The sequence below is a fragment of the Stenella coeruleoalba genome, assembly GCF_951394435.1.
Source record: "Stenella coeruleoalba genome assembly, chromosome: 3".
Taxonomy (NCBI): domain Eukaryota; kingdom Metazoa; phylum Chordata; class Mammalia; order Artiodactyla; family Delphinidae; genus Stenella; species Stenella coeruleoalba.
This window is the reverse complement of record NC_137148.1, coordinates 173,998,110-174,013,090: the sequence shown is the minus strand read 5'-3', so window position 1 is coordinate 174,013,090 and position 14,981 is coordinate 173,998,110. Positions and strand designations below refer to the sequence as shown.

At 61.4% G+C, this 14,981-nt stretch overlaps 2 protein-coding genes across 3 annotated transcripts in view; both read right to left on the bottom strand.

Moving 5' to 3' along the window:
• Positions 1-2,336: 2,336 nt before the first annotated feature.
• On the bottom strand, positions 2,337-5,371 carry C2CD4C (C2 calcium dependent domain containing 4C). Its single transcript, XM_079917076.1, has 2 exons — positions 5,022-5,371; positions 2,337-4,426 (listed from the first exon to the last, which is right to left on the bottom strand). The coding sequence occupies exon 2, from the start codon at positions 4,387-4,389 to the stop codon at positions 3,127-3,129; it is 1,263 nt and encodes a 420-aa protein (XP_079773202.1). The 5' UTR covers positions 4,390-4,426; positions 5,022-5,371; the 3' UTR covers positions 2,337-3,126.
• Positions 5,372-11,694: 6,323 nt separating this feature from the next.
• The window catches only part of SHC2 (SHC adaptor protein 2), a 29,965-nt gene continuing 26,678 nt past the window's right edge, over positions 11,695-14,981 (bottom strand). For both annotated transcript variants that reach the window (XM_079918266.1, XM_079918267.1), the window contains 2 exons: positions 13,018-13,151; positions 11,695-11,829 (listed from right to left, as the gene is read on the bottom strand). In XM_079918266.1, coding sequence (XP_079774392.1) covers positions 13,023-13,151 — 129 coding nt within the window. In that variant the 3' untranslated portion in view covers positions 11,695-11,829; positions 13,018-13,022. The remainder of the gene's footprint in view (positions 11,830-13,017; positions 13,152-14,981) is intronic.

Below are 14,981 nucleotides of genomic sequence, written 5' to 3'. Positions count from 1 at the left end.
ACGTGCATACGGCCTACAGCACAGTTACACATGTGCACAGAGGCGTGTGGATGTGTGCATGCAGACATGCATCACACACACACACGCGCACACACCGGTTGCCCATCCATGAGTGGCTGGTGGGGAAGAGGCAAGAAGGCGCCCGGTTGCCCTGGCAACACATCCTGGAACCCGACCAGGCCTGGTTAGTGCAGCTCATCTGGCGGGCTGTCAGCAGGTGGGGGCTGCTCAGGACCCCAACCCGCACAAGGTTGGTGAGGGAACAGCTGGTCTGATTCCACACCCTGGGGCTCAGTTTCCCCGCCTGTCAAATGGAGCAAACACAGCCCACACCAGCTGCAACTCCCACACTCGCAAAGGCTGCGCAGTCCCGGGCTGCACAGACGCCCTCCCGTCCCTGCGCACTGCCTGACCCCCAGGCTTCCGTGATGGGAGGCCTGCCCCCCAGCCCGGGTCCCTGAGTGAAAGGAAGCCACTTCCCAGGGGACAGGGGAAGGCAGGGTCGGACCCAAGCTAGAAAGAGCGGGCAGTTCCTCAAGGGGGAGCAAAGGGGGAGGGCTGGGACCCTCGCCCTCCACTGCCAGCTCCCCGGTTCCCCAGCAACCTTGCAGGAACCCAGAGACAGGGTCAGGCCACGGCTTTCCATGGATTCACACACTGAGGAGCCTCCCTGGGGCCCAGCGCAGTGCTGGGGCTGGAGATGGCCTTTCACGGAGATAAACCTGCCGGCCCTGGGGCTGGAGACAGATACGACCCCAGACAGCCTGTGAGCTGAGGTGGGACAGGGAACACACAGCAGAGGGGGCCAGGAAGCCTTCCTCTATGAGGTGCCATGTCAGCTAGGGCCTGAGAGCAGGGAACTTGAGGGGCAGCAGGCATTCCAAGCAGAGGGAACCAGCTGTGCGAAGGCACAGATGTGAATGGCCCAGAGCCGGCTCCCACGCCCCCAACCCACCGCCCCTGGCAGGGGGTCTCCAGGGTGTGTGACAAGGGTGGGGGCTGCCCTCCTGTCTGACTGCAGGGGCTGGGGCAGACCAGACGGGAGCGAGGGGCATCTGAGGGGGTCCCCGTCGACGACGGCCCTGCACGTCCAGTCTCTGTCCCCAGAAGGTCAGAGCGCGGAAGGGGCCGATCCTGGCATGGCTCTCCCCGGTGGCTTCGGTGAGGGTGCGGATTCACATCCCGGCTCTGGGCCAGGCTGCCCCGGGAGGGTGACTGAAAGGCGGGGTCTCCACACCTATGAGGTGGGATGCTCGCGGCCCTGGCGGGGCGAGAGCAGCGCTCTCACGCACACCTGCGGGATGAACGTCTCATGTCCTCCTAACAGGGCCTGGGGGTCCCTGCCCTGCTGCAGTCTCGCTTCCTTGCCTCCACCCCAAGCAGGAGAGGCCCAGAGGCTCGAAAAGGCTGGGTGGGGAGGGCTTCACTCATCCTGAAGGCTCCCGCCACCCTCCCTGGAATTCAAGACAAAACTCTTCTCTTGTTATTAAACAGCAAAGCCAGCAGATCTCCGCCCCCGCATCCCTGGAACACCTTTATTGCACTAAAAACAGCAGTTATAAACAAACACTTGGGCGAGGTTGTCTTAAAGATATACCCACAGTCAGTTTCAAACACAGATGTCAAACAGTGCAGGGGCCTATAAAACGGGGGCCCCAAGAAGGAAAGCCGGGGATGTGAGCGGTCAGGGTCAGAGAAGGGGGCTGAAAGTCCGAGCATCTCACTCCATGCAGGGCTGTCTGCCCCCTCCACCCACAGGCCTGGCCCGGTGGTCCCCCGGAGCAGAGGGCCTAAGGGAGCAGGCCCAGCACAGAGGCCGGAGGGGGCACAGCAAGGGACCCTAGTGCCAAGGGCTTTCGTTCTCGGCCTCAAGGGTGCACAGGTATGTCTCACCACATGTGCAGAAGGGAACACGTGCTCCTCCCCCTGCCCCCCGGGGCGCTGGAGGGAAACATGCTCCTTCATCCCTCCCCCAGGGTGATCTGGAGACCCAGAGCCAGGAGGGACGACGTTTGGACTGGGAGGGGCACCCCAGGATCCCCACAGACTGGCCGGGTCCATCCTCGCCCAGCAGGCAGCCCAGGAGAGGTGAAGGGTCAGAGCTGGCCTTGCCTGGCCCCTGCTTCAAACTGTATCGTTTCTGTTTCGGTGAGCAGGAAACCTCCACAGAAATCATTCAAGGACCCACAAACTGACACAATTAAACCCATGCAGCTGTTTTAGCAGCACGAAAAACCACAACCAGGGTCTCCCCAGCCTCCCCTTTGTCCCACCCACCCTAACCAAAACCTATGTACACGAGTGGAGTAAACGTCAAGGCCATCAGTCACTGGGCATCACTTCCTGGGTAATGCACCGGAGGGGGCAGGGGCCAGGGAGGAACGGGGCCCCCGGGCTGGCGCTGCTCTCTGAGCACGTTCTGAGCAACCCCTCCAGGGGAGGGAAGTTCCCAACGTCCAGCAGGGCCACAGGGTCCCGAGTAGAGAAGGCGATGGAGGAAAACAGCTGACAGGAGGGCTGCCTCGCTCGAGGGGCTGGAGGGGAGCAATTGCCCCCGTTTTCATCTGCTGGGACTTCCTCCACGGCTGCCTGTCTCTGCCAGGCAGTGGCTCTCAGACGTGGCTCTCGCCTCCAGAGCCTGGGAGGACCGAGGACTGCCCAGAGCCAGCCCAGCCCAGGAGGGGATTCTCCCACAGCCCCGAGGGGCACCGTGGGCAGAACTTGGGCCTGGCCCTGATCTCTGGGGGGGCGGGGGGCAGGGTCTGGCGGGCCGGTGGCAGGAGGACACTCATGCAGCAGAGGAGAAGATACGACTGGGCCTCAGGACCGGCGGCCTCTGGGTCTGTGATCGGCCTTAGCTGCCTCCTGGCCCAGGTTCCAGAACTCGGGAAGGGGCGAGGCAGGGGCATGGAACTTGGGGCACAGGGGGACCCTCAGCCCTGCAAGCTGACCCCTTCTTTTCCCCGGCAGCCCCCTCCCTTCTCCTCTGGAAAACAGCATGACCCAGGACACCCCCAACATGGGCTGCAGCATCAGGGCCGGGCAGCCTGAATGGAAACCACCTCCCCTGCCGGATCCGGGTGGGGGCGGGGTCTCCTCTGCCGGCGGGAGGGGGCGTGGGGGCCTTTACAAGAAGGGAAGCAGAGAGGTCAGGGGCAGCTCCTTCTCCCCGAGCAGGGTGTCCCGCTTGAGGCTGCTGCCCTTGTTCACCACCTTGATCCTGAGCGCCAGCTTCCGCACGCTGGCCGGCCCCAGGCCGTCGAAGAAGAAGTCCTCGTTGAAGACGGGGTGGCGGCTGTTCTTGACGATGGTGCTGCGCTGTTTCTGCAGCTTGCCGGGCACCAAGCACAGGCCCACACAGCAGTTGATGCTGCGGGCGTCGCAGAGCCGGTCGTAGAGGCCCTCGGCCGCCAGCAGGCGCACGCGCAGGCGGGCCTGGGCCGCCTCATACTCCGCCAGCAGCCGCACGCTGCCCCGCGGGCCTATGCGCACAGCGTGCTCCGCGCGGGGCGCCGCGCCGGGCTCGGGGCCGGGCTCCGGGGTGGCCCTGCGGGCCAGGCGGCGCCGGGCCCCAGGGCTGGTGTCCGGCGTGCTGTCGTCGGCCGACGGGGAGCCGTGGCGGCCCACCGAGTGCTTCAGCTGGCTCACCTTGGCCTGGCTGTCCTGGGCGAACCCTTTGAGCAGCGACACGGAGCGCGAGAGCAGGGGGGACCCGAACGGCGAGGACTCGGCCGAGGACCCCGTGTCGCTCTCCCCGCCACTGACGCAGCGGCCGGGGCTCATGAGGGCACCGCCGGCCTCCCTGGGCGCCCCATCGCCCCCGTTGGCCTTGACGCCCCCCCGACGGCGCCGGGTGCCCGGGGAGCCCACCTGGGCCAGAGCCCCGTGCTCGCTATGGAACAGAGACTCCTTGCGCCGTGTGTGGGGGCTCTCGGCCAGCGTGGCGAAGCCATAGGACGTCTGGGCCTTGGGCACCGAGGGCAGCGACATGGCCCCCTGGGCCTGGGGGTCGGCGTTGGTGGCGGCCTCCTCGGCGGTCCAGTCCTCTGCGCTCTCGATCTGGATCACATGCCTGGTGGCCGCCTTCAGCAGGCTCTTGCTCTCGGCGGCCAGCTTGGCAGGCAGCCGGGGGCTCCGGGGGCCGCGGCGGGGCGCGGCAGAGGCCAGGTTCTGCTCCGAGGTCGAGGGCCCCAGCTCAGCCTGAGCCTCCGGCTCCGTGGGGCCGGCGGGCAGCTTCGGGGGGATGAAGAAGTCCGGGATCTTGTCGGGCGTGAGCACGTTGCTGTACAGGGGCCCCTTGGCGGCCCTGTCCCCACCCTCGCCCCCCGTAGCTCCATTCTCCCCTGACCCACGAAGCCGCTCCAAGAACCACATGTTGGTTTTCTTCATCGGGGCGGAGGCAGGAGCCTGGAGGGATCTGCGGAGCCTGGGAAGAGAAGCGGGGGTCGGGAGCTGCAGGCCCCCCTGCACGCGGGGGCTGGAAGAGGGGCTCCCGGCACCCGTTGGGGGGAGCCCTGCAGGGGGCCAGCGGGGTCAGAAGGCGCTGAGGCCCAGGACAGCGGCGGGGTGGGCTCGCCCCTCCCCTCCCCTCCCCAGAGGAATCGCGCTTAACTTCCAAGTGCCGAAGCCCGGCCCGGGAGGTGGGGGCGGCGCTGACTCTCGGGAAGCTCCCAGGGGACTGCGGCTCCACTCTCGCCCCCACCCCCGTTCTGAGGATCTCAAAGCGCTTTCTAAAGGGGTCCGCGCTCAGTCCAGGGGGAGGACACCCCAGGGCGTACGGTGGACCCTGGGGTGTCCCAGCTCCGCCCCCTCCCCCAAGCTCCCACCCACCTGTGGCTTCTCCCGGGCCGAGGGTCCAGGCATCCGGGGTGAGGGAAGGGAGAGGAGGTGAGTCTGCGGGCTGGCGGCGCGGCGAACCGACCCCTCCCCTCCTCTCCCCCACCCCGCCCCGCGGGACTCGGCTGGGGGTGGGGGTGGGGTCCTAGCAGCCCCCGCGGAGCGTGGCGGGGCCCCGAACTCACCTGCCCGGGGACGGTGGCCGAGGCTGGCTGGTCCGCGGACACGCCGGGGTCTCGGCGCAAAGGCTGGGGGCGCGGGGACGCGGGCGCAGCCTCGGTCGGGCGGCAGCGGCAGCGCAGTCGGACTCATTCACCAGCGGCGGCGGCGGCGGGAAACCGCCCAGCTGGCCGCCGCGCCGCCGTATTCCTCCTAGTACGGCCGCCCTCCTCCCCCGCCTCGCTTGCCCCGGGGACCGGGCGGGCGGTCTGCGCAGCCCCCAGCGGGCAGAACCGAGGAGCCTCGCGGGGACTCGGGGACTGAAGGGGTGGGGGGAAGGAGGCAGGTGGTGGCGGTTTGCTGACGCCCCTCGAAACCCCGGGCCCCTGCCTCAGTTCCTCTGAGGGCCACTTCCCGACTTACGCTGACGAGTAAAAGAACAGCAATAATAATAACGGCAGCTGAATTTATTACTGAGCGCTTTCTCAGTTCCAGGCTCTCAGCGCCCTCCCCCCAACTCATTCCACAAAAACCGGCGGGTACGTCCTATGGCTGTCTCCAGTTTGCACATGAGGAAGGTGAAGGTTTCTTTCCAGAAAAAAGGAGCTAGCCGCTGAGACGCGGCTCAGTGCAGACACCCGAGAAGCCGGCCAGGGCGCTGCTCCTTCATGGGAGAGATGTTTATCGAGCACCTACTGGACGCTGGGAACATGGCTGTGGCTGGCACGCAGCTGCCGGCTTTGTGATGTGTCCTGGTCGGAAGGACGCCAATACAGAAATACACAGGTAAATACTAACCGTAGGTTTGGTGGCTCCCATGGCAAATGTGATTCGGGGAGAAAGGAGAGAGTCCCCCCCTTCAGTTCACAGATGGCTAAACCAGCAAGGGTGAGACCAGGAGACTCAGGCCTGGCAGCTCTGAGACCACAGCGTGTCTTGGGATTCCACCCTCCACCCTTGTGATCTGCTGGCCCCAACCCCCCTCGTCCTCACTCCTTCCTCCCTCCCAGCCTCAGTTTCCTCTTCTGGAATCCAAGACCGAGTGACCAGTCCCAAGTCCAGCAAGATAATGTATTGCCAGGACTGATGCAGAGCAGGGGAAGCCTAGACCTTATTTAATTATCATATTCCAGGAGCCTCCTCTCTTCCAGAAATGTCCCCGAGCATCGTCGTGGCTGGAGCTGGGATGGGGGCTGGTCTGGAGTGACGGTTGGTTCAACAGCAGAAGGGGGGACGGGTGGGGGCAGACTGAGCTGGAGCTGGACAGAGGCCCCTCCAACACTTCCCCTTGACCTTGGAGTGAGGTGGGGCTTAGCGTCCCATTGTCCAGATGGGGAAAGTGAGGCTCCCTCAAGAGGCCTGTCTCAACTTTGCTCACCCAGGAAACATTGAGCCCCCCTTTGTTCTGGAGGCAACACTGGCATGGCCACACAGTCTGACAAAGGAGGCAGATACCAATGAATGCATCACTTCATTGCCACCTCCAGGAAGCCTGCCCTGCCTGCCCCGCATCACAGCCCAACAGAGCCCACGAAACCTTAACTTCAGCTGTCATGAAAAATACCCTCGAGCAATTACTCGGTTGATGTCAGTCACCCCTGCTGGGCCCGGAGTGCCACAGTAGGAAGGGTGACCCTAGAACAATGCTCTTCCTCGCAGGGGCCTCGAGCCACCGCCCAGGATGGCGAGGTGACCGGCTCAGGCGTCCTGATGACAGGCCGGCCTGGGTACTGGGGCTTCGCTCCCCACACAACCTCGCCTCGCTAGGAGCGGGGTCTTCCTCCCAGCTGGGTTGGGGGAGGAGGGCAGTGAGTTTATTCTGTGCCGGTCTCTGCGCTGAGTAGCTCAGGACGCTAGTCCGGAGCCTTGTATCTGGGTTCAAATCCTGGTGCCAACTATTCCTGCTGTGTGACTTCTGGCAAGTGCCCAAATCTCTCTGTGCCTCTGTGTTCTCAGCAGTCCATGGGCATAACACCTGCCCCTGAATTGCAGCGTCAGAGTGAAGATTCCACAGGGTGAGGTACTATTTGCAAAACGCTTAGTACGGGGACCAGAAACGTGTGAGTTAAGTGTGGGTTCCACGGATGCTGCTACCGGTGAAGAAGGGGACTCAGTGGGGGAGGAGCCCCAGGACCCGACCCCACCACGGTCCAGCTCAGCCGGAAGCCCCACTCCTATCCCCACCCCATCACATTTGGGGAAACTGAGGCACGGCAGGGGGGTGCGGGAAGGCACCTGGGGAAGGTCCCGAAGGCCTGCCCTGTGGGGCCAGGGACCCCACCCTGGGAGGCGCCCTTCCAGCTGGTCAGCTCAGCTCCGAGCCCAGCTCCATGTCCCTTTCTGTAAACAGGAACCTCTCCGGGTCCACAGAGCCCTCAGCTGACGGGCATGGCAGCGCCCCCAGGACTCCCCCCCTCAGCAGCAGCCTTCTTGGAAGAGGCTGCAGGCTCAAGCTGGAGAGAGGGCCCCCTCCACCTCATGCTGGGTGGAGGGACCCACTGAATGGGGAGGGGGATGTGGCAGACCTAAGGGTGGCTGGGAGGAAGCACCAGGAGGTGGCTTGCAAGAGATCTGAGCTCCAGTCCAGAGGGGCCACCTGGTGCCCATTTGACTCCAAGCAGTGGCCTCCCCTCTGAGCTCCGCCTCCTTCCCTGGAAAAGGGGGCGCAGGCCTGTCTGCAAGCTCCCAGGAGGGTCCTGGGCCCAACAAGGCACAGGGTAGCCCGCGTCGGGGGAGGGCCATCATCCCCAGTTTACAGAGCAGGACGCTGAGGCGCAAGGGAGGCCCAAGCCACAGGGCACCCAGTTCAGAGAAGGGGAGCTACTGGCCAAGGCGGCACGGTGGAGTTTGAACCCCCGTCTCTACTGCCTCCCTCCCCAAGTCTCCCTGAGGGCAAAGCTGGGGCAAGCAGCGTTTGTTGACTGAATAACTGAAGGTAGAATGGGGCAGGAGCTAGCTGTGCGGGGCCCAGGCTCCCAGCCCCCGTCACCATGGGGCACCCCAGGCCTGGCTTTCCCGACTCAGGGAGCAGGATAGGGAGGTGATGGGGTTGGAATCCAGGCTCTGCCCCCTCCCAGTGGTGTGGCCTTGGCAGTGACCTCATTCCTCAGAGCCTCTATTTCCTCATCTGTAAAGTGGGGAGAAGTTCAGGATTCCAAGTCTGTGCAGTTCTTAGCACATGCCCGGGGTGGGGTGCTAGATGGAGTCTTTGAAGGGGAACCTGGGCCTCGGAGGACCCAGAGCTAGGAATGAATGGCCTACAGACCTCCAGAATCTGACAGTCCCCCCCACCCCCCCGCCCGGTCCTTTCTGCCCGCCACCTCCCAGTCCCATCCTGTCCCCCACAGCTTAATTCCCACTTGGGAATCTTATCACCTCTGTGCTCAAAAGGCCCCAAGCGGCTCTCTCTGGCACCAAGCTTTGCCCAGCTGTGCCCCTCACTCCACCGCCCCTCTGATCTCCCTTCCAGCTGCTCTGGCCATCCTTCTGTCTCCTGAAGAAGTTGTGTTCCACACACCCAGAGCCTTTGCACACACCATCCCTTCCGCCCAGATCTCTCTCCTCCTCTCTCGGGGCCTCCCTGCTCATCCTCCTGGATTTCCTGGGGCCCCTAAGCTCCAGGGCACTTCCCTTCCCATGGTTGTCATCAGACACTTAGCAGTGACCTGCTAATTAATGTCATTTGACAAACTCCACAAGAGCGGGTCTGTCTTGGTCACCCGTTGCATCCCCATTACCCACCAGGGGTCCTGGCAGGTGGACAAGAGGAGGTCATGAAGGCAGATTAAAGGATATTAGGATGGGGGTGTGGATGGATGGACAAATGAATGGTGAATGGGTAGTTAGATGGATGGATGTGTGATGGATAGGTGGGTAGACTGATGAACGATGGATGGACAGATGGATGGGTGGGTGAGTGGATGGATGGATGGGTAGAGGGATGGGTGGGTGGGTAGGTGAGTGGATGGATGGATGGATGGGTGGATGGATGGATGGGTGGATGGATGGGTGGGTGGATGGATGGGTGGATGAATGGGTGGGTGGATGAGTGGGTGGATGGATGGGTGGGTGGATGGGTGGGTGGGTAGGTGAGTGGATGGATGGATGGATGGGTGGGTGGATGGGTGGGTGGGTAGGTGAGTGGATGGATGGATGGATGGGTGGATGGATGGATGGGTGGATGGATGGGTGGGTGGATGGGTGGGTGGATGGGTGGGTGGGTGGATGGGTGGGTGGGTAGGTGAGTGGATGGATGGATGGATGGGTGGGTGGATGGGTGGGTGGGTGGATGGGTGGGTGGGTAGGTGAGTGGATGGATGGATGGATGGGTGGATGGATGGATGGATGGATGGGTGGATGGATGGATGGGTGGATGGGTGGGTGGGTGGGTGGGTGGGTAGGTGAGTGGATGGATGGATGGATGGGTGGGTGGATGGGTGGATGGATGGATGGAGGGATGGTTGGGTGGATGGATGGTTGGGTGGATGGATGGAGGGATGGGTGGGTGCATGGATGGGTGGGTGGATGGGTGGATGGATGAATGGGTGGGTGGGTGGATGGATGGGTGGGTGGGTGGATGGATGGGTGGATGGGTGGATGGAGGGATGGGTGGGTGGATGGATGGGTGGGTGGATGGGTGGATGGATGAATGGGTGGGTGGGTGGATGGATGGATGGGTGGATGGATGGATGGAGGGATGGGTAGATGGATGGGTGGGTGGGTAGGTGAGTGGATGGATGGATGGATGGGTGGGTGGATGGATGGGTGGATGGATGGGTGGATGGATGGGTGGGTGGGTAGGTGAGTGGATGGATGGATAGATGGGTGGATGGATGGGTGGATGGATGGATGGGTGGATGGATGAATGGGTGGGTGGGTGGATGGATGGGTGGGTGGGTGGATGGATAGGTGGATGGGTGGATGGATGGATGGAGGGATGGTTGGGTGGATGGATGGTTGGGTGGATGGATGGAGGGATGGGTGGGTGGATGGATGGGTGGGTGGATGGGTGGATGGATGGATGGGTGGGTGGGTGGATGGATGGATGGGTGGATGGATGGATGGAGGGATGGGTAGATGGATGGGTGGGTGGGTAGGTGAGTGGATGGATGGATGGATGGGTGGATGGATGGATGGGTGGATGGATGGGTGGATGGGTGGATGGGTGGGTGGGTAGGTGAGTGGATGGATGGATGGATGGGTGGATGGATGAATGGGTGGGTGGGTGGGTGGATGGATGGATGGATTGGTGGCTCTGTCTCCAGATCTCTGAAGTAAGAGACATGGCATCAGAGTCCCCTTCTGGCTCTGCCTTTTGATGGCTTCCCCCCTAGTTACAGGCAGACCAGAGTGGCTTTCACTGCCCACACCCTTACCAGGTCCCCCCACAGTCTGGGACAGCCTGCTGACAGCAGAGAAAGCACAGCCCCTCCCCAGAGCCAGACCCTGGGTAGGGGTGTGGCCCAGCCTGGCAGGGATGTGGTGAGGCTTGGGGTGCCTCCTTGGGAGGGATGCCTCCATGTTTGTGGGAGGAGTTGAAGGAGGGTCCTGGGGAGAGATGGGGGTCTCCCTGGGAAGTAGAAATCACGTGAGGGAAGGTCAGGAGAAGAGAGTCGGGTGCCAGAGCAGGGAGCTGGGCACGTGGGAGAAGTAGGGGCTTTGAGGTCGATAAAGGGGCCTGAGAGAGAACTGGGGTCTTCTCAGGAAAATGAGGACGAGAGACGTTGGGAGACCAAGAAGTCAGGCCATCTTTCAGGACAAGTTAGGAGTTATTTGGAGACGAAAACAAAGAGCTTTTTGCCAGATATCTGGGGGTATCTCGAAGGACAGAAGAAGTTTCTGGCATTTGGGAGATAGAGTGTTTCCAAAGAGAAGCTGGGGGTATGTTTGACAGAGGAGCTGGAGTGTGCTTTGTCTCAGGATAAGATTGAGGTTCTGGGAAATGTCAGGGGATTCGCCACCCCCCCCCCCCAGACAGGGGCACAGCCAGGGCCTGGCTCCCTCTTCCTCCAGCCCCGGGGAGGCCAAATCCGGTGCTGCCTTGGCTTCCCCCCGCCCAGGAGACTGAACCCAGACCCCCAACCCGAGAGGGCCTTGTAAGGCGCAGGACGGCTCACGCGCCCCGTGGTCATTCCCAGGTTTAATTACAAACAGAGTCCAAGTGTCCAGTGCAGGTTGACAGCTGGGAGGGCGGGGGCCTCACAACCAGCCCCACCCGGGTCAGTTGTCTTGGGGTTGCCTGGATACCCCCCATCATCCCAAGGCTGCCCCCCACTTCCACATCAGCATTTGCCCTGGCCTGAGGGCCCAAAGCACCTCGATTCTCCCCCCAAAAGACAACTGTGCACTAATTTTTCAGGTGGAAAATCTGAGCCCGGCCAGGACAGGAACCCGTCTCCATGCCAGGGAACTGGGGACCTGCTGGTTCCAGGGAGGCGAGCTGACGTCCAGCCGGGAAAGGAAACGGTGCTTCCTTGCCCCATCAGGAACCTGGGCCAGGGCTCCGAGATAGAGGGCTGCTTTCTGATATACTTTCTTTAAAGGCGAGAAAAGGCTCTGTCTTTGGTATGTGTGCCCTCACTCCAGGTGAAGGCTGGCGGCAGGCAGAGGGCTCGGTGGGAGAAAGGGGTCGTGGGCTCCGTCTCCAGGCGGGCTTGACCCAGCCCAGCCCAGGGCCAGCTGGAGAAGGAAGATTCCAGAGACCCACGCGGAGGAAGGAGAGACAGCGGCGATTCCGGCCCGACCAGGGTCCAGAGAAAGGCTGAGGGCCCCTAAGGCCACCACAGGGCCATCCGGGGGGAGCGGGGACAGGAGCCACAGGCTGAGAGCCACAACCTGGGGGAGAAAGAAGGAGAGGTCAAGGCTCAGCAGAGACAGCAACCGGAGACCCGGCTTCAGGTGCCAGAGACCTCAGTTACAAGGCAGCAAAGTGAGCCAGCGTCAAGCCTCAGGCTGAGGGCCAGGGTTCGAGTCCCAGCTCCTCCGTGGTCTTGCTGTGTGACCTAGGGCAGTCCCTTAACCTCTCTGTGCTGCTGAGAACGCTATTAACAGTGCCTTTGTCAGCGGTGCCTGGGAGTCAGTGAAGATGTGGAGAAGGGATGAGCTCAGGGCCTGGACGCAACAGCTGCTGCGTTAGCACCTATGATTACTGCCATCGGTGTTGCTTCTCGGGTCACAAACAACTCAGGGAGTAGAAGGGAAGCAGGTCAGACCCCGGCACGTGCACACACACGGCCCCACGGTGCCGCAGATCGTTTCAGGTGTTCCACAGGCCACCCCCATCCCTGGAGCCCTGCCCCAGATTGGGAATCCTGTCTCTGCCTGCGGTGGTGGCCGAGGCCTGGCTGGGGGCAGGGAGCAGGCCAGCGCTGAGTGGGGAAGGAGGCAGAAAGAGACTGTTGTCATGGGGACCGGAGAGCAGCCCAACCTGGCCCACAAGCGCCTCTCAGCCTTTGGGGAAATTCCACCAACCCCTTCCCTCTGCGAGCTGAGCCCCCGGCTCCCAGCTTCCCTGCATCCCCGGGTCCTGCCTCTGTCTGCTCCCCAAAGACTGTGGCTGCCACCCAGACCCCTCTGCGCCCCAGCTCGGCCGCATCCTCCCCTGCCTAGCCAGGCCCCCACCTCACATTAGCCCCCCCCTCAACCAGAGAGGCCCTGGAATCACCAAGACCTGCCTGTCCCTCACCCACTCAAGACTTCCCGAGGTTCCAGAAGTGACAGGCGCAGGTGGACCTTCTCACCCACCCACCTCGCCTCACACTCCAACCCCGCCAGACCCACCTCCTCTGGGGGCTTTTTACCCCCAGTTAAACACAGAGTTACCCTAAACAACTCCGAGCGTGACTGCTGATGGGGACAGGTTTCCTTTGGGGGTGATGGAATGTTCTGGAATTAGATGGGGGAAGGTGGCACAACTCAGAAAGCCACTGAGTTGTGGGTGAATTATGTGGCGTGTGCATCTTAGTGTTTAAGATGAGAAAAATCTGGCAAATGGGGGCTGGGAGCCCACGGGGCCGGACGCACCTGGCTCAGGGTTCCCGCCTGACGACACCACGCAGGTGCAGCTCGCTCTCGGCGGCCACGATGGGCTGCCCGTTCTGCAGGTGGTAGTCGATCAGGTGGCTGATGCTCTCGAAGAGCACGTCCTTCGTCCGCACCTGTGGGGCCAGAGGCCTCAGCATCACCACCACCAGGAGCTTGTCGGAGAGGCAGACTCTCGGGCCAGCCCCAGACCTGCTGACGGGGAGCTGCGTCTTCACGAGCCCTCCGATAGCTCGCGCTCAAGGCTGAGAACCGCTGGGTCAGAGACTTCAACCACAGAATCAGCCTCAGAATTCCAGAACTACGTGTGGACACAGGCTCCAAAAGCACCAGCAGGCTGGGGCCACGCTTCCTGTAGCGGGTTGCATGGTGCCCCCACCCCAAGTATATGTCTACATCTTAACCCCTGAAACCTGTGAATGGGCTGTTGTTTGGAAAAGGCCTCTTTGCAGATGTGATTAACAGGAGTTCACCTTGATGGATAAGGAAGATGTGGTCCACAGGCACAACGGAATGCTACTCGGCCATAAAATAGAACGAAATAACGCCATTTACGGCAACGTGAATGGACCTAGAGATTATCACACTAAGTGGAGTAACTCAGAAAGAGAAAGACAAATATCATATGATGGCACTTCTGTGCGGAATCTAAAATATGATGCAAATGAACTTATTTACAAAACAAAAACAGACTCATAGACATAGAGAACAGGTTTGTGGTTGCCAAGGGGGAGCGGGGCGGGGGAAGGAGGGATTGGGAGTTTGGGATTAGCAGATGCAAGCTATTATACATAGAATGGATAACAAGATCCTACTGTAGAGCACAGGGAACTATATTCAATATTCTGGGAAAACCATAATGGAAAAGAATATAGGAAAGAATGTATATACGTATGTATAACTGAGTCACTTTGCTGTATAGCAGAAATTAATACAGCATTGTAAATCAACTATACCTCAATTAAAAAATTAATTTTAAAAAAGAGTAAAAAAGGATGAGTTCATCTTGGATTACGCAGGAGGCCACAAATCCAGTGACCGGCATCCTTATAAGAAGAGAAAAAGCTTGGACACAGAGACACAGGGAGGGGCCACGAGAAGACAGAGGCGGTGACTGGGGTGATGTGTCCGCAAGCCAGAGAACAAGAATTTCCGGCAACCATGAGATGCTGAGGGGGAGGCCTGAACCCAATCCTCCCTCAGAGCCTCAGAAGGAACCAGCCCGGCCAACGCCTTGGTGTCAGACGTCTGGCCTCCAGAGCTGGGAGAGAATACATCTCTGTGGTTTCAAGCTGCCCGGTTGGTGATCATTTGGGAGGGCAGTACTAGGAAATGAATACCCGCCAGGAATCTTGTAGACATGGATCTGAAAATCAGAACCACCAAATCTAAAAGCCACCTGCATCTCAGAATGAGAAAATCTTAGCATCCTACGTATAGACGTGGACGCAACGCACACCCGCTGGCCTCCAGCTGCCAGACATTCACGGGCGATGCCAGACTCGCTGGGCACAAATCACCAGGAGAGCGGGCTGGCAATGCACATGCCTGGGCCCACGGCAAACCACCTATTTCCCAGGCACTGGGGACAGGACCTGGGAACCTGCATGTTAACCAAGTATGTAAGGAGGTTCTGAAGCTTCTACAGCGTCTCTCATCCTGGAGATCTGTTTACCCGAGAGGGAATTAGGCCTGGGGGAGGGCTGACGGCACGCCAGGCTGAGGTCACAGCTGTGAACTCTGCGATCAGACACGAGTGAGGAGGTGGCTCAGGGAACTGCCGGAACAGGGGCCTGGAGCCGTGGCCCCACCTGGGCCAGGCCACACAGTCGCCACCCCCGTGTGCCCCGTATAGGGCACGGAGCGCACGCAGCCCCCCGGGGCGGCGCCGAGGATTCAGCTGGGGGTGGTAAAAGCACTTGCTAAACTCCGAGAAGGCCCTTAAC

Coding starts and splice junctions, on each gene's coding strand:
- C2CD4C (XM_079917076.1), bottom strand. CDS start 4,389: ATGAAGAAAACCAACATGTGGTTCTTGGAGCGGCTTCGTGGGTCAGGG.